Source organism: Gadus chalcogrammus, chromosome 14 (genome assembly GCF_026213295.1).
Source record: "Gadus chalcogrammus isolate NIFS_2021 chromosome 14, NIFS_Gcha_1.0, whole genome shotgun sequence".
In the NCBI taxonomy this organism is placed as follows: Eukaryota; Metazoa; Chordata; class Actinopteri; order Gadiformes; family Gadidae; genus Gadus; species Gadus chalcogrammus.
The window spans coordinates 1,221,994-1,247,667 of NC_079425.1; the positions used below are offsets into that span (position 1 = coordinate 1,221,994).

At 47.6% G+C, this 25,674-nt stretch overlaps 2 protein-coding genes across 4 annotated transcripts; one reads left to right on the forward strand and one right to left on the reverse strand.

The window, feature by feature from the left end:
* Positions 1 to 132: 132 nt before the first annotated feature.
* On the reverse strand, positions 133 to 8,967 carry LOC130403770 (CD151 antigen-like). Of its 2 annotated transcripts, XM_056608240.1 has the most exons (4): positions 8,190 to 8,965; positions 4,952 to 5,036; positions 2,276 to 2,467; positions 133 to 479 (listed from the first exon to the last, which is right to left on the reverse strand). In XM_056608240.1, the coding sequence occupies exons 2-4, from the start codon at positions 5,033 to 5,035 to the stop codon at positions 435 to 437; spliced, it is 321 nt and encodes a 106-aa protein (XP_056464215.1). In that variant the 5' UTR covers position 5,036; positions 8,190 to 8,965; the 3' UTR covers positions 133 to 434. The 2 variants fall into 2 exon arrangements, with proteins under 2 accessions (XP_056464215.1, XP_056464214.1); XM_056608239.1 differs by lacking the exon at positions 133 to 479 and having other exon boundaries at positions 1,561 to 2,467; positions 8,190 to 8,967.
* LOC130403763 (PWWP domain-containing DNA repair factor 3A-like) lies at positions 8,502 to 21,339 on the forward strand. 2 transcript variants are annotated; one of them, XM_056608227.1, is made up of 14 exons: positions 8,502 to 9,172; positions 12,612 to 13,203; positions 13,623 to 13,731; positions 13,883 to 14,026; positions 15,353 to 15,423; positions 15,516 to 15,595; positions 17,001 to 17,061; positions 17,149 to 17,224; positions 17,406 to 17,456; positions 17,583 to 17,827; positions 19,038 to 19,259; positions 19,957 to 20,045; positions 20,130 to 20,878; positions 21,219 to 21,339. In XM_056608227.1, the coding sequence occupies exons 2-13, from the start codon at positions 12,625 to 12,627 to the stop codon at positions 20,170 to 20,172; spliced, it is 1,770 nt and encodes a 589-aa protein (XP_056464202.1). In that variant the 5' UTR covers positions 8,502 to 9,172; positions 12,612 to 12,624; the 3' UTR covers positions 20,173 to 20,878; positions 21,219 to 21,339. The 2 variants fall into 2 exon arrangements, with proteins under 2 accessions (XP_056464202.1, XP_056464201.1); XM_056608226.1 differs by having other exon boundaries at positions 8,502 to 9,089.
* Positions 21,340 to 25,674: the final 4,335 nt, after the last annotated feature.

Below are 25,674 nucleotides of genomic sequence, written 5' to 3' on the forward strand. Positions count from 1 at the left end.
AGAGAGAGAGGAGAGAGAGGAGAGAGAGAGAGAGAGAGAGAGAGGAGAGAGAGAGAGAGAGAGAGAGAGAGAGAGAGAGAGAGAGAGAGAGAGAGAGAGAGAATAAAACACAATTTCGTGAGCAGCACAGCGATGTAAACATCGAGTGCTGCAGAAGGCCGGTACATGCTCTACAGAGAGGCTCATAACACGATGGCCGCTCAAGCCCTTCAGGTGGGCTTGGTCCACAAATGGGAACTCATTCCCCATCGGCTTGTTTCAGGAAGCAGGCCCACACCATGACTGGGTCACTCTCCTACTCACCACGCCCAGTGACTAGATCACTGGGTCATTCCTACTCACCAGCGCAGCACACCGTGTAGAAACAGCCTTACTCACGCTTTACAGGTGAAAATCGGAAATCCCACAGCTTCAACGTACGAAGAATCAGCTCTTCAGTTCAACAGCCCTCCAAAGATGGGAGGCCACCTCTGAATATTCTTCGATCAAATAAAGAAAAGTCTAGTTTCAGGCCAATCTACATTGTTAGCACTTAAGTGAGTATATGAAGGCCATGTCAAATGATCTCAACTGCTACTTCATTGATGAAGGGAAACCGGAGGTACATCGGCTGCGGTCAACTGTGGTCAACTGACTTTGTAGAAAAACGTTTAGGGCTCTGACTGAACGGAGAGATTTAGAGTTACCCGGAAACCTCTTGTCTACAAGTCTAATAATTAGTCCTCATAATTTATTATGTATCACAGCCCAAAAGGGACATTGTAGGGGCTTGCCTTGTCTGACATGATTTTATAAAGACCTGAAAAGATTGAAGCTATAAATCAGCAAGTTGTCGTTGGATTTTTTACTAAATTCAATTAATAAATCAACGATCAAAATTTAATTCATCATTACAATTGATCAATAAACTGATTATTGAACTAATTGTTTCTTCACTGCATTCATGCACTGTATGCGTGGCTTGTGTTTGGCTCATGTATGGGCTGGTTCCCAATGAAGATCCACCCAGACACACCCTCAGACAGGAGGAGGAGGAGGAGGAGGAGGAGGAGGAGGAGGAGGAGGAGGAGGAGCAGGGAGGAAGAGGAGGAGCCGGGAGGAGGAGGCGCTGTTGGCTGAACACTCCTCCTGGAGGAGGAGCCGGGAGGAGGAGGAGGAGGAGGAGAAGGAGGAGGAGGAGGAGGGAGGAAGAGGAGGAGCCGGGAGGAGGAGGCGGCGCTGTTGGCTGGACACTCCTCCTGGTGGAGGAGCCGGGAGGAGGAGGCGGCGCTGTTGGCTGAACACTCCTCCTGGAGGAGGAGCCGGGAGGAGGAGGCGGCGCTGTTGGCTGGACACTCCTCCTGGAGGAGGAGCCGGGAGGAGGAGGAGGCGGGGCTGTTGGCTGGAGGCGGACCTCAGCCGGAGACGCTCCAGACCAGCGTTACTCATCTCGCCCAGCCTCTATTTGTGGCTCGCATGGCAGTAAAAATTGTTGAATTAAGCCTCTTAATTCTCCTCTCAAAGTGCACCAGATTAATGCATTTTACACTGAATAGTAAAAACAAATGTGTTGAAGGGGGGTATTCTATGAACACACTCGTTTTGATTGATAATATTTAATTCATTAATTATTTAAGAATAATTTAATAAAAAGTAATAACTTATTCTTCAATAGCTTCCATGTTATGTGACCCAGTGTCTCCACATTATTCCATAAAATAGTACACAGTCACACAAGTCTTAATGTTCCTCTCAAAGTGCACCAGATTGATGCATTCTAGGTTAACAGGTACCAACTCTTCTCCCGGGGGAGCACGCCCCCGGACCCCCTAAGGACTGGTTCTGGGGGAAACACTGCTTAAGGGATGACGTATCAATAAGCAGCAGGCATACGACTGGATTTATAGGTTTTGATGCTTTGCGGTCAAATGGCTCTCCTGTTGACTCTGCCCTGTCAGTGCGGCTCTCCTGAAATAAATAGTGAGTAGCACTGCTCCAGACAGAAGGATTCAGCGCGCGGAGTTCCTGCTGAAGGGACGTTTGTGCTCTGGTTGGCTCCGTGCTGCTGTGATGTCTAACATCAAGATAACACCGGCCAGCACTGTTCACTGGCCCGATGTGCACTTAAGTTGGACCACGGGGTGTTGAGCATTTTAGGCAAAGATCCTACAGTTAACCATTTATTTGAAGTATATTAATAAATGGGTTTAGAAACACAAACAGACACGCGTATGTATGGACAGCATGTATATAGATGTGTGTGTGCGTGCGTGTGTGTATAGAGGGCCTCCCTCACCACTCGCAGCAGCCTCCGCTGCTCCTTGAAGGTGGCGCAGCATCCAAGCACGCCCGTCACCATGACGATGGCGCCGGCCAGCACCAGGACGTAGGCGGAGGCGGCGTAGGTCTTGGAGGGCAGCAGGCTGATGTACTCGCTCTTCTCCACCAGCGTCCAGACGCCCACGCCCATCACCACGCCCCCCGCCAGCTGGGGGACAGAGAGCTCCGTCACTCACCGGGGTCAGCAGGACCACCGCTTTACAGACTGCTTTACAGACTGCTTTACAGACTGCTTTACAGACTGCTTTACAGACAGGGTTCAGCAGGACCACCGCTTTACAGACTGCTTGACAGACTGCTCTACAGACAGGGTTCAGCAGGACCACCGCTTTACACTGCTTTACAGACTGCTTTACAGACTGCTTTACAGACTGCTTTACAGACAGGGTTCAGCAGGACTACCGCTTTACAGACTGCTTTACACTGCTTTACAGACTGCTTTACAGACTGCTTTACAGACTGCTTTACAGACTGCTTTACAGACTGCTTTACAGACTGCTTTACAGACTGCTTTACAGACAGGGTTCAGCAGGACTACCGCTTTACAGACTGCTTTACACTGCTTTACAGACTGCTTTACAGACTGCTTTACAGACTGCTTTACAGACTGCTTTGCAAACTGCTTTACACTGCTTTGCAGACTGCTTTACAGACTGCTTTACAGACAGGGTTCAGCAGGACCACCGCTTTACACTGCTTTACAGACTGCTTTACAGACTGCTTTACAGACTGCTTTACAGACAGGGTTCAGCAGGACTACCGCTTTACACTGCTTTACAGACTGCTTTACACTGCTTTAAAGACTGCTTTACAGACTGCTTTACACTGCTTTGCAGACTGCTTTACACTGCTTTGCAGACTGCTTTACAGACTGCTTTACAGACTGCTTTACAGACAGGGTTCAGCAGGACCACCGCTTTACACTGCTTTACAGACTGCTTTACAGACTGCTTTACAGACTGCTTTACACTGCTTTGCAGACTGCTTTACAGACTGTTTTACACTCCTTTGGCTGAGTGAATACGGTTACATTCAGGTTTATATTCGGGGCATTTAGTAGACGTTTTTACCCAAAATGATTCAGAATAAGTACATTTCTCAGAAGAAAGATAAACCACAAAATATCGCTGTCGGTACAGTAAGGATGTTCATAGAACAAAGTGCCAAGCACTAACAATCACTAGGCTAACTCTAAGTACTATTCTTAAAGGGCTCATATTATAAATACAACACTGTTCCTGGGATTTGGGGTGTTGCTTCGGGTCTCTGATGCTCCAACACGCAAATATGTCTGGACATGATTTTTTGAGTGAGATATGCTTTTTTGAAAGTACCCCGACTATATATACCAAACGTGCGAGTCAGTTTCGGAGCCTACTCGTAGGAAGCAGGCACATTTGAATATTATCAGCCACCCCCCCAACCCCCTCCAATCAGAGCAGAGAGACGACTTTGTGGACCAGCGCTTGGTGGAGATGTGACGGCCCGGCCGAGCTCCTCCTCCGGAGCTGTCGGACTGGCAGGTCCGCCAGCTCCGAGGGGGGGGCTCAGCGGCAGTCCGGCAGCTAGCTCAGCTCCCGGAGTGCAATCCCTTTCTCCTCCATGTGGCCGTTAAATCTGGACTCAAGAGAGTCAAAGCCAAAGTTCCTTTCCCCCAACTCTTCTCAACCCTGGCCGAGATAAGCCCCACAAGTCTTTACTTGCTGTGGAAGTACCAGAGACGTCAGACGCATTCTTTATGATTCATAATATCATCTGAGGCGCACATAGCTTTTGGCATTGATATTAGATATTATATTATCTAAATACCTACATTATGTTATTATTATTATTATTATTATTATTATATAATATCTATGTAATATTTTACACAGATAAAGAGCTCCGGGAGTCGGCAAACGGCCACAATCCCTTCTCCTCCATGCTGTGGGTTCACTCTGACAGCTGATTGGTCAATGGGCAGCAGCCCATTGTGGGGAACCTTAGTTCAAACGTCGTAGAAAATCCCCAGTAACGGCCATACGTCTGAACGGTCTCTATCTAAACCCACTCACCCAGACCAGGAGGCTAAAGAACGGCACCAGAACGTGGTCTCTGAACCCACTCACCCAGACCAGGAGGCTAAAGAACGACACCAGAACGTGGCCTCTAAACCACTCACCCAGACCAGGAGGCTAAAGAACGGCACCAGAACGTGGTCTCTAAACCACTCACCCAGACCAGGAGGTTAAAGAACGGCACCAGAACGTGGTCTCTAAACCACTCACCCAGACCAGGAGGTTAAAGAACGACACCAGAACGTGGTCTCTAAACCACTCACCCAGACCAGGAGGTTAAAGAACGGCACCAGAACGTGGTCTCTAAACCACTCACCCAGACCAGGAGGCTAAAGAACGGCACCAGAACGTGGTCTCTAAACCACTCACCCAGACCAGGTTAAAGAACGGCACCAGAACGTGGTCTCTAAACCACTCACCCAGACCAGGTTAAAGAACGACACCAGAACGTGGTCTCTAAACCACTCACCCAGAACAGGAAGTTAAAGAACGGCACCAGAACGTGGTCTCTAAACCACTCACCCAGAACAGGAAGTTAAAGAACGGCACCAGAACGTGGTCTCTAAACCACTCACCCAGAACAGGAAGTTGAACGTGAACAGCAGATACTTCAGGAAGATGGTCCCACAAGTCCCGCCTTTCTCTTCGTTGGCTCCCATTCTGTTGAACAAAGAGGTTTACAAAGGGTTAGGACTGGATATAAATCAAGGTAAGTTCTTATATTGACCTAAAAAGTAGGTCAATATGACCTAAGGATTAGGTAAGTGGACTGCATTTATATAGGGCATTTGTTCATTCATTCACCCATTCATGCACCCCTTCATTCACCCGTTCATGCACACTTTCACACACTGACGGCGGAGTCAGCCATGCAGGGCGACAGCCAGCTCGTCGGGAGCAGTCGGGGTGAGGTGCCTTGCTCAGGGACACCTCAATAATAATAATAATAATAATGGATTGAATTCATATAGTGCTTTTCTAGACACTCAAAGACGCTTTACAGTGAAGGGGGGACTGGACCATCCCCGGAGAACATGTCCATCCCCAGCCCCTCCGAGGGTCACAAACCTTTCTGGTTACCAGCCACGACATGCTGTCGTAACTCTTACTCAAGAGTTACAACAGCATGTCGCGGCTGGTAACCGGAACTAGCGACTTTCGGGTTACCAGCCACGACATGCTGTCGTAACTCTTAGTGTTGTCAACATGAAGGCTCACAGCCTCCCTGTCTTGGTGATGCTGGACAACATGTCCATTGTTGTCCAGAAGTATTACAACAACGTGTCTTTGGTGTGCATTGATCACGAGGTAAGAAACCTGAATCCATCCCTAGAAAGGATTCTGATTCTCAACGCCGAAACAGAGCAGCTCTGTCAATTTGTGTGAATGCTTTTATAGTAGGATGATGATAACACACAAGGTTAGAGTTTATCGACAGACAGGCGACTCAGAATGTAAAACTAAATGTTCGGTCATATGGTTTTTCAGTTTCATTGTTGGCTACAGGAAAAGACTGCCCACCGTAGAAGAGTTAGAAAGAGTAGAGTCCCTGTGAGTCAAAGCACCAGGCTTTTACATGTTTGTAGGTGAAATGAATGACACACTGAACAGGAACTTAGGGGGAACATAATCCTTTAATGTTGGTACATAACCCAAACCTTCAACTAAATCGGCTCCACTCTTAGTAGCTACGTCAAAACATTTAAAATGGAATTAAATCAAGACATATTTCAAGAAAGAATGTATATCTCACGTTTAAATCAGGTAACCACCTGTAATTTGACACCGGCTTACTTCACTCACGAGATCACCGTGGTGATTTCTAACCCACAATTTTCTTGTCTTACTTCCCAGTCGAGTCCAGACCTGCCTGGCTCCGAGCTCTGCTGGTCTAACCCAGCACCTCGTCTACCGGCTGGTTAGTGTGTGCCTGCCTGTCTGCCTGTCTGTCTGTCTGTCTGTCTGTCTGTCTGTCTGTCTGTCTGTCTGCCTGTCTGCCTGTCTGTCTGCCTGTCTGTCTGTGTCTGTCTGTCTGTCTGTCTGCCCCTCCGCTGGCCCGTCTGTCGGGGGTGGGTTGACCATATGTTGGGGGCCCTATAGCGGGCCCCTGTCAATGAAACTCAAACAACGCTTAATTGACACTCAGTCGTTAACCCCTCTGGCTACAAAACAAACAGCTGGGAGGAGAGAGCTACTCAGTAAACACTGAGTTACCCCTAAGATATCAACACTGAGTTACCCCTAACACATCAACACTGAGTTACCCCTTAAGGTATAAACACAGAGTTACCCCTTTAGGTATAAACACAGAGTTACCCCTTAAGGTATAAACACAGAGTTACCCCTTAAGGTATAAACACAGAGTTACCCCTAAGACATCAACACTGAGTTACCCCTTAAGGTATAAACACAGAGTTACCCCTAAGACATCAACACTGAGTTACCCCTTAAGGTATAAACACAGAGTTAATCACTAAGCTATCAACACAGAGTTACCCCTAAGATGTCAACACTGAGTTACCCCTTAAGGTATAAACACAGAGTTAATCACTAAGTACCCTTAGATTTAAACACTAAGTTAAACACAGTTACCCTGAGGTATAAACACGTATCTACTCTGTCTTAAACACTAAGTTACCCTGAGTTATTAACACTAGTGAAGGAGGTATAACAACACTAAGTTACTCTCAGTCTAACACTGAGATACCCTGAGGTATGAACAGTTAGTAAAGGCGGTATAAACACTATGTTACTCTCAGTCTTAAACACTGAGATACCCTGAGGTATAAACAGTTAGTAAAGGCGGTATAAACACTATGTTACTCTCAGTCTTAAACACTGAGATACCCTGAGGTATAAGCAGTCAGTAAATAAAATACTAAGTTACCCTGAGATATAAACAGTCAGTAAAGGCGGTATAAACACTAAGTTACCCTGAGATATAAGCACATTTAGACCCCCCATAACTAAATTCACTGGCTTGGACATTTGATGCGACTTAATAATTAGCAATATGCGTAATGGATCAACAATGTGGAAGAAGGGCTTACACAACTCAGAAACCAATCCATACGAACCATAGGACCAGGAAACCCCGCAGGAGACCCCACAGGAGAACCATAGGAGAACAGGACCACACATCAGAACCCTTCACGAGAACCCCACACAGAGCCACAGGGGTTGGGTGAGTTAAAGTAACGTCCAGGCCAGCCCCCCTCCTCTAACGGGGGATTCTCCGGTGATGCTGAGCATGAAGGGACGCTGGAAGTAATTCACAGTTGGGGGGGCTGAGAGACGTTCCGATGACGGGGGGGGGGGGGGGGGGTGTTTGAAACCATCACTTCAGTGATGGTTTCATTCCGTCTATACGAGCAGGTGTGCGCCTTTTGTGAATCAAATCATGCTTGTGACATTTATAGTCACAAGTAAAATGACAATAGTATAATAATAGTCTGATATATTTATGTATTTATTTATTTCCACGGTTTTTTTTGCATTTCACATTCAGCCTCTCGCCACCAGGGGGGGCTGCAGCCCCCCCAGCCCCCCCACTTCCAGCGTCCATGGCATGACCTCTGATTCGGTTCAAGAAACCGATGCAACGAAAACCCTGATTCGGATCGGAGGACAACTCGACTCTTAACGTTCAGTGGGAAGTAGTTTTCACGAAGTTAGATGAGGCAGGAGGAGAATTAAAGTACAGAGACACAAAGCCCGTGGTGACGTCAATAAACCGCAGCGCACCGGACCACCGCGAGTCGCGACCGCAAGTAAACCTTAACTCATTTTACCTATACTATCTTAACCACTCACCTTAAGGTGTCCTGCTGAAGGTGATGATGTTAACTTCGCTCGCTCAGATGTATTTCATTCCCAGGTCGGCCGGACGGACGGACGTTCACATGTGAGTCCAGGCAGCGATCTGAGCTCGGAGCGGAGGGGGGCCACCAGTCCGGAAGTACTGCTGCAGTGGATCCGAACGGCCACTAGATGGCGGCACCACCCTCTGCGCGCCAGGGCGGGGCTCACAGCCGGTTGGGCTTGGCTCACAGCTGGATGGGCGGTGCTCACAGCCAGAGGGGTGGAGCTTAGTGTTCCTGACTCCTCGGACGCCATCCTTCCGAGTTGCACGTTTGACGTCACTTCTGGTCTCGGAGCATTCATAGCGTTCCTGTTCGTCTTTGTGATTGTGGCATGAAATTGGCTAGTCGTTGTTTATTGTTAGTTACATTAGCCTCTTCTGCAAACCAGCCCGAAAACAAACAACACAACGAAGTAGTGGATCAAGTTTCAACTAAACTGACGGAGTTCATCCAGCAAACGTGTGCGTCAGCCAGGATGACATCAATATATATGTCCCCGTCCCCTGTGGGTGGGACCATGGGTGGGACCCGCATCTGACCCTGGTGTCATCAACAAGCGCCGTCGTCCTGGATGCTCCCCATTCTAATGGTTAGACTGTTCCTTCCCCTTTTCCTGGTTATCTTTATGTTTGGCACTGTCCACTCGCCATACCGATCGGATCGTCGTTCTCCGTTCTGGTTCCTGCCCGCTTTCGCCGCGGGGTCGATGTCCGGCGCGTTCAGCAGAACCCACGGAGCATGCGCAGTACGCATTAAAGAGCGCACCAGTTAATGTACTCTTCCGCGCACACTGACAGGACACACTGGGCTGCTGTACGGGTCTAAGAGGACCCAGTGGGCTGCTGTACAGGTGAGCAGAAACACGTCTCATCGTGCTTTATATCAGGACTCTGGGTTATGAAGAAGACTTCTGCAGCAGAAGGATGAGGAAAGGTAAGGGATGAGGAGCGGAGAAGTCCTTCCGCGACCCGATGGTTTGAGTTGTTGTGATATGGATCTACAGGATGTGGATCGTTCTTCTTAAGCAATTGCATTTAAAGTCTACTGGTTTCTGTATAATACTGCTGAGAGGTAAATCCATTGCACTGCATGTGAGCTTTAAGTGCTAACGAAATCGTACAATAATATGCTAGTGGCTTTATTTAGGCTACATATGCGTTCTGATGCCAGATCGCCATGATTTGTATCTTTTTATGCTTTAATCTGTATACATATGTCTATTAAACATTATGGATAAATCTTAATGAGTTTCGTTTTCACTAAGGTTTTTTGCTGCGTGTGTGAAACTACAATGTAGCGTTGTGTAACATGCGGTCTCTTGTATCGACCAGAGGGGTATATTGCATCAAAGTTGCTAACGAAAGTGGCGCTTAGTTGATTAAGCCCGGTTAGAACTAACGCCAACTTCCACTTGAGGCTAAAGCCGTTCCATCAACCCAGTTCAGCCGTGCCTTACTTACTCACCTGGGTGCACTCGCAATAGGCCATCTGGCCGTCGCCGTGGCCGTTTTAGCACCTAACCGTGCTCAAATCTGCCAGTGTGAGTGTGGCCAGTCTTGCCAGGCCGGGCCAATTTGGCCACTTGGGAGAGATGTGCTGCTACGGCACGGGCCGCTACGGTACAGATGCTAATGAGCCGACACGCGCACATGCACGGCTACACAACCTGAGCTGGATGACGTATAGTCCATGCGCCGACCACGGACATAATAAAGGCGACGAGCCTTCTTTCCCATTAAACGGTAAACCATCCAAATAAGCAACAGACTCAGCAAAGTGCGAACTGTGTTCTGTGTGTTGTTGTCCATTGTTGTTAGAACTCTGACTGGCGGCAGACTTTATTATGGTCCATGCAGCGGACGCTTGGTGATGACGTGTTACTTACGACGTGATGACGTATGTACAAGAGCCTACCGTGGCCAGGCCACAGTTGCGACGCCCAACGGCCACGGCCAGATGGCCTAGTGTGAGTGCAGGCCAGAGAACAATGGGGCCATTTGAGCACGGTTAGGTGTGAAAACAGCCAACGGCCACGGCCAGATGGCCTAGTGCGAGTGCACCCTAAGGTTAGTTCAAGCCAGGCTTACGTTATCATCGATTACCCGCGCTCACGAGATATGTAACCAGCCCAGAACCGTGAATGTCTAATCATGGATCAAATTTCCGAAAAGGACCGAGCGGGATATTTTCCAGCGGCGAACAGAAGCTGCTTGTGGAGGTCTATGAGGAGTACAAGCATATAATAACTCGAAAATGGAACACCGTATCCATTAATAAAAACAGGGAGGCCGCCTGGCAATAAAATTGCAGACCTTTTGAATAAATAACTAGTATTAAGCGTAACATATTTAAATGTAATATTGACCATAGATTAGTAATAATCAGGGAGATAGTCTTGAGGTAACGTGTCGGACTTGCACCCGAGGTTCAATCCCCACCTTATTAGTAAATTAGGAAGGATTACTGGAGAAATCAAAACTTTTCACGCCATTTCTTTGAATATTCTAAATTGATTATAGTGAACCCTATAAGTGGTCTTGGCAGCCTGCCGAGGAACTCACCTGAAGTGAATTTATGTGGCGGCCATTTCCCATGTAGCAGTGTCTTTGTCATTGTGACAAAGGCTTAACATTAACTTCACCATGGGTTTTTTCAAGTTATATTTGGGTTCTAGGGATATTGTAAGACATATTTATTATATAAATAGTCAATTGGTAGGCCTAATTTCTCTGATATAATGGAAATTACAAAAATAACTATCGTGCCCAGGACGCGAACTCGGGTCGCCCGTACAGCAGGCCGGATGCTAGAGCACTCGGCCAACGGGGCCTGCCCTTAAATCCGATCGACATGACACTATGTCGACGATTCAATGTTACGAAGGCGGAACCCATTGGTCCAAAGGGCCGTTTGTCCGACTTTTCGTGTTTACATGTCCCCCCCCCCCCCCCCCCCCCTCTGATGTCTGGTTTTAAGTGACGTTTAAGACGTAGCGCCCCCATGCTTCAATGGTGAGGTGGTAATGGCATGCAGGCCGGTATCTTTATGAAGATGATGAATCACCCTCATGCGCAAATCATGCATAAAAAATAGCCACATTTTACACCTGATCCATGATTATGCAATACAAAAACAAAATGCAAATGCATGTGGAAAAAACAGCATTTTGACAATATTTTAGAGACCCAACCCAAAATTTCACAAATCTTGTTTTCAGGGGCGCTCATGTCTCATTAAGGGGGGCTGAGACCCTCCTGGCCCCCCGTAGTTCGCACCCTGTCTGACGGTTCAATATGCCGAATAGGCCTACATCCAAAGAGTTTTCTCTCGCTCTCATCATTTTGCTCTCTCTCTCGTCATTTTGCTCTCTCTCTCGTCATTTTTCTCTCTCTCTCGTCATTTTTTTTTCTCTCTCTCTCTCTCTCTCTCTCTCTCTCTCTCTCTCTCTCTCTCTCTCTCTCTCTCTCTCTCTCTCTCTCTCTCTCTCTCTCTCTCTCTCTCTCTCTCTCTCTCTCTCTCTCTCTCTCTCTCTCTCTCTCTCTCTCTCTCTCTCTCTCTCTCTCTCTCTCTCTCTCTCTCTCTCTCTCTCTCTCTCTCTCTCTCTCTCTCTCTCTCATTCATCGTGAACGTGATCTGTAGGCCTAGGTTGTATTTTGGTGAGGGAGAGAGGTATAAAACTCTTTATATGTAGGCCTATTCGGCATATTGAACCGTCGGCCTAATGCGCCTCTTGTTTGTTTTAACCCTAACCCTTATCGGACAAACGGCCCACCGGGACATTGGGTTCAGTTTTCGTAACAATTAACCGTTGGCATAGTGGCATGTCGATCTAATGGGAAATATTTTGGACCTTTGAGACGTTGGAACAATGAGGCGTCGGAATTACGGCATGGCACCCACCCAACTGCTGGTTCCCAATTTTGATAGAATGCGTAATTTTGTCTAAAAATGTGTTTAGAAAATATCCACGCTAGCAATAGATAGCGATTCATTTAGTTATTTAATTTGAATCATTTCATCTTAGACCCTTAGTGAAAATGCAGGCTGTTTGTACCTCATGTACATTGATGACAAAATCGCGAGGACTAGGCTTGGCGGAACCTTCTGATGGTACGGTTGTTTCCGACAGACGGGACTTCTCTGAAACACCGCTTATGTAAGCCAGACAGTTAGCCTGGTACCGACCAGGTTCATTTGGTTGGATAAATTGCCGTGGTTACTTAGTGGAGATTCACGTTGATGGAACGCAAATCTAGCTTAAAGCAGCGAGGCTAAGCGCAATAAGCCCTGCTTTGCCTTCAGCTTGGTTGATGCCCCCCAGGTTGTGTATCATCCCGAGTTTGACCAACAGATCCCCTTTCTCTCCCTTCAGCTTCTGAAGATGAATGTTTCCCCTAAAGAGGACGATGAAGCGGTCTACTTCCTGTCCTGATGGCGTTCCTCACGGCGAACCTCCTGAAGCGCCCAAAGACTCGGAGGAGGTCCAGCTCCACCCCCCCCCTGTTCCCCCCCGCGCTCCCGACGCGAGCCTCCCCACGCACGGGATGACCCTGAGACGGCCCCCGCGCTGTGGCCTGCGCTCGGCCACCCAGGGGGCCGCCTCCCCGAAGCCCGGAGCGGGGAACGACCGGCCGCCGCGACCCCGGAGCGCCGGGAGAGGGGCGGCGAGCGGGCAGCCTCCTCGCCCCCGACCGGGCGCCAAGAGGAGGAAACCGTACGCCCGGAAGCTAAAGAGCCTGGACTCTGGCCCCGGGCCCCCGGCGGCCCCCGAGGGGGACGCTCCTTACGCCTCCCGACCGGTCCCTGAGGGTCTGTTAGACAGCCCCCTGAAAACAAGACTGGCCGAGGGGTCGCAGAGACACGGCAGCCCCGCCTCCTCGCTGGACCCCTCCGTGGTGTCGCCGCTCCGCCGCCTCAGACCGAAGGCCCCCCAGGCCAGCTCCTCCTTCACCCCCCCAGCCAAGGTTAAGGCTCACCCGTTTACATCTGTTCATGTTGCCTCCCCGACCCAATAAGGGTGGTTCATCCCACCCTCACTGGAATCAGGATACGAATATGTTGGCTGCTTTTCACCCCACCCCCCTCTTACGTACTTATTGTGTGTTGTGCGTCCTGGCACTTAAACGCAGCACTTGTGTAGCATCTTACCCTAGCTGTCTCTGTTGTGTTCGGGGAATGGGTTAACCTAGTGATGGTTAGTGCTTGGCACTTGGTTCTATGAACCTCCTTACTGTACCCACAGAGATACATTGTTGTTTCTTTCTTCGGACCAATGTACTTATTGTAAGTCGCTTTGGATGGATCTGCTAACCGCCCTGAATGTAGGTGTCTGCATTGAATGTTTTGTGATGCATTAATGTTCTGTACTGACTGACACTAACAGGTGATCTCTAAGCGCTGTGCGTCCCAAACGACGTCCACGCCCAGAAAGGGCAGCTGCGGGACTCAACCCGGCAACTCTCCGCCCTCCAGCAGACCCAGTTCCCCGCTAGGTCAGACACCCGAGACCTCGGACGCATTCACACTCATTCTTATCGTCTCCTCGCGGTAACAGGCTGTTGGTGCACCGGACACGTTCAATGGAGGAGTCGATTGAGTGTCTGCTAAATGCCCTAAATGTGAATGTGAACGATGTGATTTCAGACCAGCTGAGCCAAAATGAGTCCCAGCTGTCCTCAGACCTCTCCATAGAGTTCAGTTTACCCGAGGAGGAGCTGATCCTCCCCTTTGATGAGGAGGAAGAGGAGGAGGAAGAGCTGCCATGCTTCCCGATGCACTTTTCCAAACGTAAAGCGTCCCTTGATATCAGTGGTGGGCAGTAACGAGTTACAAGTAATGCGAATGAGTAAAAAAGTACATTTTTCGGATAACGAGTACATTTCCGTTCCTTTTTTAAGTCTGTAATTTTACTCTTACTCAAGTAAATATTTGATTTAGAATTCTACTCTTTACTCAATTACATACTCCATCGTGCCTTCATTAAAATGAGTATTTTGATAAAGACATTATCGTCGTTGACTGTAATGCAAGCGTACACGTTACCGACGCCCCTCCTAGGTTGCAACATTGTTGCGCTTCCACAGCCGAGGAGTCGAGTCGACCGTTACGTTGGGACGCCTCGTTTGAGAAGGGGGGGTTCCAGTCTGCGTGAACGGGAACCCCCACCACACAAGAACGCCCATTTGTGTCTGCAGTGGGATGATATTTCTCGTGCCCACTGCACCCGTCAGTCAAAGGACTGGGAAGGCGTGGCTGACGGATGGGGGAGGTTTCCAGGGTCGTCAGAGCCCGAGTAGTGTCACAGGGCTTAGATTTGCATACGTGATCTGATTGGATGACAGATCCGTCACTGCCGAAAAAGTTGAAAAATGTTCAACGTTTTGACGGAGCCTTCAGCGCACGGATCCACAATGCATTGCGCGTCCGTCCCCATTCAAAGTCAATGGGGATCAGTCAACGGACGGAGGCAGTGGGCACGAGGCACTATATTCTGCAGACCACTCAGGAACTTGTTCGTCATTGTTGTGTCTGGCTCTGAGTGTGCGTGCATGCTATGCGTAGGCTGGATCTCAACCACGTCAAGACATTTCTTATTGGCCATTCAGCTAACCAAGCCAGTCTCGTTGGTGTTTAATTGGTTGTGTTCCTACAAAGCTCTTGCCATTTGTCACATGCACAGAGCTTAGAGTAAATTTTTTTTTTTTAAATTAAATTACATTTTTTTGTTGTACATATTTTTGCAGGCCTATGTATGTTTAATGAACAATACACCCAATGAAGCAACTTGTGAAGAAATGTTTTAAGAGTGGATCTCTCTCTCTCCCTCAATCGCTCACGCATTCAAAAACGTTATGTCTTTTTCACTGATCCAAGCACTCCAATGCAAAAATGTAAAGTAATTTGAGTAACTTTATAACAAAGTACTTTTTTACTCTTGCTCAAGTAGGTTTTCAAATTGGAATATTTACATTTACTCAAGTCGATTTTGGAGGAAGTAATTTTGCTTTTACTTGAGTATAGATTCTCAGTATTCTACCCACCACTGTTTGATATTAATATCAGTCCTGTAGTTCAGTGGTGACGTGTATATTCAGATTGTTCTTCACATCACAGAGCCTGCGAGCATCAAGGAGGGCGCCTTCGTCTGGTGCAAGTTCAGATTGTTTCCCTTCTGGCCGGCTGTGGTGAGTGCTGCTGATATCCAGCATAGTCGACCCTAGTATGTAACATTACATTAAGTAAGCTGTGTGCTAAACACTTCTAATGTGTCATTCAGGTGAAGAGTGTCAGACCTAAATTGAAAAAGGCCAGCATCCTTTGGATCGATCAGCCGACCATTGACACGAAGAGGAAGGGGTGAGTGATTCAACGCTCTGATTGGATGCGGCTCAGCAGGTTAGAGCGTGCTGTAGCTGTGTGTCGTGGTTCCACCTGTTACTGTTCCATTCCCAAGCCGCTAAAGGCATAGAGCTGTAGCCTAGGGCTGGGCGTTATATCGATATTTTAAATATATCGATTTTTTTTCAAACGATATATGGAACGAGACGCTATCGTCAACATTGATAGTTTAATTTGCATTGAAAGTACAGAATATTTGATCCAAATAACAGCAGTTTCGAACCGCGACTGCCGCCTGCTATTTCGTAACTCTGCTTATCTCTCTCCCGCTCACACACACACGGCCCCGCCCCCCTTGTCTCTCTCCCGCTCCGCCTCCGGCTCACACACACACGGCCCCGCCCCCCTTGTCTCTCTCCCGCTCCGCCTCCGGCTCACACACACACGGCCCCGCCCCCCTTGTCTCTCTCCCGCTCCGCCTCCGGCTCACACACACACGGCCCCGCCCCCCTTGTCTCTCTCCTGCTCCGCCTCCGGCTCACACACACGGCCCCGCCCCCCTTGTCTCTCTCCCGCTCCGCCTCACACACACACGGCCCCGCCCCCCTTGTCTCTCTCCCGCTCCGCCTCCGGCCCACACACACACGGCCCCGCCCCCCTTGTCTCTCTCCCGCTCCGCCTCCGGCTCACACACGGCCCCGCCCCCCCTTCTACTCACGGCACTTTTTTAAATCACCTACGGCGCGAAACATGGAGTCCGCCGGCAAACGCGGCGCAGAGGAGCTTGTATGTAAGCAGAAGACCAATGGCTCCTTAGCTATTATTAGGAAATTATTTGGGTACAAGGTGTCTGACGAATGACAGAATCAGGTTTTTGTAGAGAGTGCTTCAAATCTGTCGCAACTAAAGGGTAGAGTGCGACCAACCTCTTCCATCACTGGCAGCAGCACAACCTGCTCAAAAATGCGTGCAGCGACCCAAAATCTAAAGCTGTCGCGACACTCATTTGAAATGAGAGCACAGCGACGCCACCGATGTAGAATGACGAGTTGGAGCGCGGCGACGGCAACTATGTTATTGCGTCAACAAATATTGATATTTATCTTATATCGACATTCTGCTTGAAGATATCGAGATATGACTTTTGGTCCATATCGCCCAGCCCTACTGTAGACTCAAGCTCTGATCTGACCCTCTTCGCTAAGTCTTAGTTTACAGGCAGTGACAGCATATGAAAGGGGTTCACGCTGTAGTGCGTCTCAGTGTGCGCCGGCTTTGGGCTGCTGGTTCTCATCAAAGCAAACGGTATTCTAACTGTCCGGATATAAATATACTAGTCTGGTGGGCACTGTGCAATGCAAACCTACGGTCGTGCACCGTCGTATTGTGTGTATTAATGTGCGGCACTTATCTTGTGTTAAAGGTTCTCTGTGTCTTTGAGGAACCTCAAACCCTTAGACTGCGAGGACGCCAATCAGCTGGTGGTGAGAACGACATCAGCGTCCCGACTCTTGAGTGTGTCTCTGTGATCCACGCGTTAATACTAACACACCTTCTGGGTTATGTTGTAGAGTGCAGCCAAGGCCAACTACGCTGCCATCATCGACTGGGCCTTTGAGATGATCAATGACTACGTGCTCCGTATTGGTAAGCAGAAAGTACATGCATGTTCCACCTAAAGATGATTAAACCGACTGCAATGCACATTTGAATGCTGGTCGCTGAGGTGGTAATATCTCTCCATTTGAAACGAGCAATGTTTCATGTTTGACAGTTGATTGGCATTTGATTGACAGCTCTGTAAGCAGTTCTCCATTTCCTCCCGCAGCCTGCTGCTCCTTCACCGGCTCCTTCATCGAATACTCGTCACATTGTATGAGTATGTTCAACTCAGATTTACTTCATATCCACGGGGGCGGGGGGATTACTTGGCAGTACATTTTCAAATTCCAAACTTCGGATCCATTCCCGTTCCTCTTCTCACACGTGTTTGCTCGTCTCCAAGGTTACCCGGTGAGGAGGAAGTACCCCACGGACCACGTGGAGAGGCTGGGTCTGCCCAGCCAGCCAGAGCTGGAGGAGGGGGAGCCCCACAGCGGGGGGGAGGAGAGCGTCTCGGAGGCCCCAGAGGAGGAGGGGCCGGGCGCCAAGAGGCTCCTCCCCGACCGCACCGTCGCCGCCCACAACCGCGCCAACGAGAAGCTGGTGGCCTTCATCGTGTCCCAGAGGCTCGCCGACAGGCACCTACTGGTGAGGAGACGCTGCCCCGGACCAGGTCCTGGTCTCATGAGGCCGGACCAGGTCCTGGTCTCATGAGGCCGGACCAGGTCCTGGTCTCATGAGGCCGGACCAGGTCCTGGTCTCATGAGGCCGGACCAGGTCCTGAGCAGTCTCATGAGGCCGGACCAGGTCCTGGTCCTGGTCTCATGAGACTGCTCAGGACCAGTTCCTGGTCTCATGAGACTGCTCAGGACCAGTTCCTGGTCTCATGAGACTGCTCAGGACCAGGTCCGGCCTCATGAGACTGCTCAGGACCAGGTCCTGGTCTCATGAGGCCGGACCAGGTCCTGGTCTCATGAGGCCGGACCAGGTCCTGGTCTCACGAGGCCGGACCAGGTCCAGGTCCTGGATCTGAGTCTCATGAGTCCTGGGTCCTGGGTCTCATGAGGCCGGACCAGGTCCAGGTCCTGGGTCTCATGAGACTGCCCTGGACCAGGTCCTGGGTCTCATGAGGCCTTTACACTGCCGAGCCTTTTCGGTCGTGGCTTGGCACGCCCGGAAATTTCCCTGTCTTGCCTGTAAAACCGCGGAGGTGAAATCCCCGTCGTCCCGAAGCCGGCTGTCTTGGTTCGCTGGAGAAGGCGGGGCTACGCACGGATCATTTGCATACAACGAATGTTATACATTTTTATGACTAGAGATTTGCATGCAAGAATGAGTTCACATCTGAGTGTAGGCTAAAAGCGATTAACTATTTCCAAGTGCAAAAACGACCACATATTATTTTATTTTGCTGACCACTTGTCGAATGGCTTTGCCATTTCTAACAAATGAATCGAACAATTGCTATTCAATCGTACCTACAGCACATTTCTTTAAGTCAAACAGAATTATAACGGGAACACAGCAGAAATATAACCAAGCTGATGTGTTCTCATTTAGCCGGAGCGTGTGTTGAACACTCAGCGTTCAGATCCATAACGGGAGTCCAACACGATGTTGTACGTCATCACACTTAAACAGTACTTAGCATGGCGTAGCATCGTAGCCTAGCTATCTGTGTTGTGTGTGGGGAATGGGTTAAGCTAGTGATGGTTAGTGCTTGGCACTTGGTTCTCTGAACATCCTTACGGTCCAGACAGAGATGTATTGTTGTTCCTCTTCTTCTGTCTAATGTACTTCTTGTACCTGCTTGAGGCTCTTGGTGAAGCGTGGGCTGAACGTCGGTCCTTCTGTCCAGGCGGTGGTCCGCGGGCAGCAGGCCTCCCGCTGGCTCTGCTCGTTCCTGGAGGTGCGGCGGCGGCTGCAGGTGAAGCCCTACCTGGAGGACGACCGGCAGCTGGACCAGGTGTACCTGTACCTGAAGGAGCTGTTCCACCGCGTCACTGACCAAGCCCCCTGCCTGGCCAACGTCAAGTTCATGGACGACGTGCGCTTCGTGCTGGACGTGCTGCTGCCTGAGGTTCGTCTGCTCACATCTGAAGGCCTGGGGGGATTCTGTATCATTCACAGATCAATAAACGGATCAGCCATGTGATTGCATTAATTCCTATGATAAAAAACGTAGACCGTTTGGTCATGTCTCTGGAGCAGTTTATAATTCCCGATGTGACTTGAACGCACCATGCACCGCTGTCCTAGCTAGCTTCCTGTCCTGCTCATGTATTGTCATAATGAGAACCTGAATCTCGCTGTCTCATTAACACAATGCAATGTCATCCATCTTTTATAGTCCTATGTACAATTTCTGAGTAGAGTAGTGGAAAACAGTTTATTTTGCATGATATGATCACAATGGCTATTATAAAGAAGACTCAAAAACAGGAACAATAAAATCGAATGATGCAGGCTTCTATAAATAGGTGAAAAAATGTCCAGCGTTATCATCTGTCAGTTAAGCCAAAAAATGTATCTTATACTCTTTTAGTTTCCCTTTTCACATCTCCGGCACCAAACTCGCAGCATCTTTAAACCCGCGCCAACTTTTCTACTGCAGCTATTTACTCGATAAAATTAGATCAGAACTATTACGTCTCATATTGATATGCCGATCCATGATAAATCCATCATGGGAATCTTTCTCTGTCCACTCTCTTGCCTATTGTCACTCCCAGTACGTATTGTGTGAGTGTGCGCTATAATATCCTTTCATCATTCAGGCCATCATCTCGGCCATCGCTGGCGTCGATAACATTTCACTGACTAAGGCTGAGGAGAAGTATCTAAACGGAAGATGCATTAGTGAGAGGTAAGTCCTGAGATCGGCTGGCCTTTGGAGACCTGCGCAATCTGTATTAAAAGTAAAGTAAATTCATCTTTTCCTCTTTTTCAGAGAGAGAGAAGAGTTTGAGTTGACGATTGGCCGGATGAGATGAGCTCTGCGTCCTACTCTTTAGTTTTGGTCGTCCAATGTTTGACAGTCTTTTTTTTTTAACTGCCAATTTTTTCATTTCATCAAAACGATCAAAGTGAAACTAATTGTGTGTGTGTCTGTGCATGCATACATGTTAAAGTAACTCATGGCCTATGGATGTTCTATGAGAGTGCCTGGTTATTTATGGTCATCATAGAATAAACAAATTTATTCTAAACATTTCTCTTTAGTTTTGTTTGCTGGTGTATGTGGGACGATTACTAACAGGGTCCGGAATATCCCACGACTGAATCCAATGAAATGCATATATATATTTGTATATATTTAACAACATTTATATTGTTAAGTCGTGAAACATGGCCTTCCTCATTTCCGCTGCCAAGAACAACAGAAGAGAAACAGAAAAGAGTATAATCTGTTGTATATAAACCTGGAGCCTCTGGATCAGACGCCTCTGCTGACCTTCAGCCCAGGGTCAGAGGTCACGGGCCAACCCGCCCATGTGGCTCTGATGACTCCTACCGTGACCACACCTCCTTGGCTCCTCCTCCAAGCGCTGCTCTGATTGGATGTGTCCTGTCGGCTCCTCCCCCTCCCCGGCGTGGGAACCATAAGCCAAGCATTAAGACATCTTTATTAAACATCCATGGTTGATAAGGACGCTATTATTCACAAAGGTTTTGACGAGTGCTACTTTGAGATAAACGGTTAGTATATTATTTTTTTTACCGTTGTGAAACACTAAACAATGTTGACAGTGTGGTCAGGAATGTGCTTATGGTAATTCAGATTCAAAAATCGTATGACAACAACGGGGATGTGTGGACACTTTGAGAAAGATAGATAGTATGAGTGCAGTTTGGAGGTTATTTAACACATCTACATTACTACTATCTATGCAGCTCACCGGGTTATAACATAATCATAACAATACATAATAATGCAAAGTGAATGCTGCCGACTGTTGAAACATTAGAAACGTCCATTGGTACATGGTTAATCCAGTGTCTTCGGCATTATCACTGAATTAAAACAAATGTCATCCAGTTGTTTGTCACACAGCTGGAGCGTTTACTATGTCATCGGTGAAGTTTGAGAGCTTCGGAGTGAAGATGGCGACGGAGGACGAAGAGGAGGAACAAGAGGCCCTTGTCAAACTCAGGACATTTCAGAGGGGCCGGCCCACGCTACTGGGAGTAAGGGCTCACACAGACATACAGATACACACAGACCCACACAGATACACACACACACACACGTTGTCGTGGCACGTGGTTGTGGTGACATTGTTTACTGCTGTTGTCTTCTGGCAGGCGGTTCAGATCGTGATCGGGGTCATCGTGATGGTGAAGGTGGGGGCCATGTTCTTCATCGACGTGCACTTCCAGATCTACTCTACCTCGTACTGGGGCTTCCTCTTTGTGAGTCAAAGCAGACGTCTTCATGGACGCAAACAAAGATTTCTTTCAATAAGCACTTTGAAGAACAATCTGAATTATTTCATATTCAGCTGTGTCATTTCTTACTCAGATGTCCATTATCTCGATCTTATTTAGACTTTGGGCCGACTGCTCAAATGAAGCGATGGATCAATCAAATTAATTAAACTACCGTAAACCACCACCGTTTAAAGAAAATCCATTTTATTCAATGAGCAGAACATTCAATTAATCAGAAATAAAGTCTGCACATTGTTTATGTGGTAAATGACTACTGTAGCTGGAAACGGCAGATTTTTTGCAACAGCCCATTTCCAGCAACCATCACTCCTGGGGTCTCATTGTACAAAAGGCTAATTGATTATTAGTAATCCCTTGCGTAACTATGTTAGCACAGCTGAAAACTGTTGAATGAAAGTGTGAGGATTCATTGAAAACATGAAATTGTCTGGATGACCTCAAACTTTTTAACCGTTGTGTATACTTATATATTTTTTATATAAATTGAATATCTAGAAACATGACATTAACGTAGAGATTTAGACGGAGATCCTAACCTTGCTTCCTTATGTAGTTCATCACGGCTGGCTCCATGGCCATCTCCACCAACAGGAAGCTGAGCATTGCCAAGGTGAGCCCTCCTCCCAAGGCCTCTTAAGCTGTGCTCCCCCCGGGTGTACTCAGAGTGTCCCTGTGTCCAGATGAAGGGCACGCTGTGGACCAACGGGCTGGCTGCGCTGGTGGCGGCCGGTGGGGCCGGGCTTCACTTCTACGTAGGATTCACGTACCCTTCCTGTCACACCAACGACGTCTGCTTCTATCTGGTGAGACCTCTGGTCCCGTTCTACTCATTTAATGTGTCGTATACGGAAAGGATACACAGTATGTAGTCGTAGACTGAAGGGGCCCTGGTCTGTCTGTCTGTCTGCAGGGCCTCGGTGAGATGGCCCTGGTTGGTCTGTCTGTCTGTCTGTCTGTCTGTCTGTCCTCAGTGAGATGGCGCTGGTGGGTCTCTGTCTGTCTGACTGTCTGTCTGTGTGCCTGTCTGTCTGTCTGCAGGGCCTCAGTGAGATGGCCCTGGTTGGTCTGTCTGTCTGTCCTCAGTGAGATGGCGGTGGTGGGTCTCTGTCTGTCTGTCTGACTGTCTGTCTGTGTGCCTGTCTGTCTGTCTGCAGGGCCTCAGTGAGATGGTGCTGGTGGGTCTTCACGGGCTGGAGCTCGTGGTGGCTCTCCTGGTCGTGTTCTTCGCTCACAGAGCCCTGAGCTCCTCACCTTGAGAGGTTAGCAGTGCTCCCCTGTGATGTCACCCACAGAAGGGCATTTCATTGGTTGAAAATACAAGGACAGAAAGAGGGGCGGGGTTGGGAAGGCTGTCAGTCTGGAACCTTTTCTTTCCTTGACTATTCTATACAGGCCTTTTCTAAAGGATCATTGTTAATGAATAGATACAGATTGGAATCTGGTCTTATATAATTCAGAAGTATCCCTCCATGTTTACTCATCTAAGTTGCATTGTCTTTTGTGGTTTTATTAGCAACCAAATGAAAACAAGAAATGAAACAAAGTAAGAAGAACCAACATATGCCCTCTTCTGTGTTTCTACTCGATGCTCTACTATTAAAGGGACAGTAAGGCCAAGCGTGTGTCTGTTGGATTTTAAACATGCTTCTCTGTCTTAAATGATCCTCAACATTGTGATCTCTGCCATTGGGTCATTGTTTATTTTGAGAGCAGGCGTGTAAAGTGCTCTGATTCCGCCCGTCCATCCCGTGTTGCTCTCTGCTCACAACTCGAGTTGTGTTTTCATCGCCTTGTCCAACCTCCCTCCCGGAGCTCTCTGATGGTCTTTTAACTTGAGCTGAAACAGGGGCTTCACTCCGAGTGTAGATCTGCTGTAAGATGGAAGAGCTGTAAAGACGGGGAGGCAGAGTAGAAAGGAGCAGGAGAGAGCAAGATATAGAACATATACAACCCACTGTCCCCCTCCCCTCTGCCCCCCCCTGACGCTGCACCTCCACAGAGAAGGAATGAACTCGTGCACCAGAGCTGGAGCTCAGCTATGATAGGTGATTGACAGGCAATGTGGATTTCCCCGGACCAATCAGGGAAGAGATGCCTTGATTCGTCAGAAATTAGCCAAATATTCTCACAGAGGATTTCAGTCCCATAAAGCTTGGTTATGGATGGCTGTGGCATGTCTAACAAAACACTCAAATTATCGTTCAGAGCTTACCGACAGCACATGTTGTGTCACATAAAACGATATATTAAGAACAACAAAATACATGATGAAAGGTAGCACTAATATAGTGCAACCCTTTATAGCTTTCATGAAATTCTGGTATATATTAATCTTATATTATTATTATTATTATATTTTATTGTAAATCCTTTTTATTTCTAGGGACGACGGATGAGCAACTTCCAGCCCAAGATTTCAAACAAGAAGCACTAATTTGTTTACATTTCGTAAGTGTTGAGAATGCTAAGACTCTGACACACACAGGTAACATTTTTTACGGACTAGACATGATATAGTCTGTCTCTCATCAGTGTTCATATCGTTGAGGTATTTTAAAAGATATGTACTGTCTAAGACTATTTAACTTCCTATCTATCTATTTTTTATAAATACTTTCAAAATAAGTGTGTTTTTTCACAGGGTTCTATTTATCTGTCAAAATAATTGTTGTTATTTGTATTTAATTCATCCGATATTAACATTTATTTTATATAATCACAAAACTAATATTGAGTTGGTGACAATATTTTAGGCTGAAATATATATATACAGTATCTCTTGTACATTTTACCATTTTCATTGCATTAATTTTACACTTTGCATTATTTGTATAGTTATCCCTAATAAAAAAAAATATGCCCTGGTTTATTTTATTATTTTCTGCTAATAAGACATAAATCCTTGGTGCAGTTGATCATCGATATACTACGTTTACCGCTGCAGTCTCTGCTCGATGCTGTACTCCTGTTCTTATCCATCTCCCTGGTGTTGGCTGCAGTTCTGAAAACGATGTTCTTCTTTAAAAGAAGGCAACACAAATACAGGAAGCCCCCCCACCGCTGTAAAATCTGCTCCAGAGGTCTCCTCTGCAGGAGAGCCAAGAGAGGACCCTGAAGAAAGAGAAATACTCCTAACCCTAGCCTAACCCTGACCCTTACCTCGAACTAACCCTCATCTAACCCTTTCTTATTTAGGAAGACCACACGTAGGATGACGTGTCAAACAGTTCATATTGCAACGTGTAAAATAATTTGTTACGCAATCGTGTAATAAATGTTGGCAATTTTGGATTATGCAATGGAGGAAGAGGCATGAATTTAAGCCCCCACCGTCTGTGGATCTCATGTAAACTGAACTCTGCGGGTAACATCGAGGTTTCATTCTTTATCAACAGGTTGCTATTCTTAATTTTACTCTTAGACCAGATAAAGGATAGGGTGTTGATTATACATTGGCTCGCGTTGCCAATTCCATTCCCATATGTAATTGCCTAGTCACTAGGCGTGAAGCAGTCTCTGCATCTCAGACATCGCTTCCGCAGGCAACTCTGTCCCCTTTTCTCCCGTTCATTCCAACCCGTGAGCAACGCTAGTCTCCCTTCTCTTCCGAATGCATTTTTGAAAAAAAAGAATAAGAATCAGTTTCTAAAATCCTTAAATGTGAAGCATGCCTCCGAATCGTGTGATGCGTCCGATCAGCTGCGTTTTTGGGGATAAAATAAGAGCGATGACATGACAGTAGTCATCGCTCTTATTTGCGACCATTTGCGACCGAGAAGCCTGGTCGCAAATGGAATGAGAAAGCGCACAGCCTTATCTGAAAGCGCAGGATATTCGCTGCGTCGCTGCATCCAAAAGTCCAGAAATGTCTGGCCTGAAGGCAGACTTCAACGTCTCGTCACAGGACGATTTTGCACAATTTTTGCTTCCCCTACTCATCGTCACAGGCAGTTAGTCAATGCAGGTTTAAGATCATTGCATATGATGGGTACATGCAAAACATTGTTTTAACGGTTGCTTCATCTTCAAAAAATTGCTTCAAA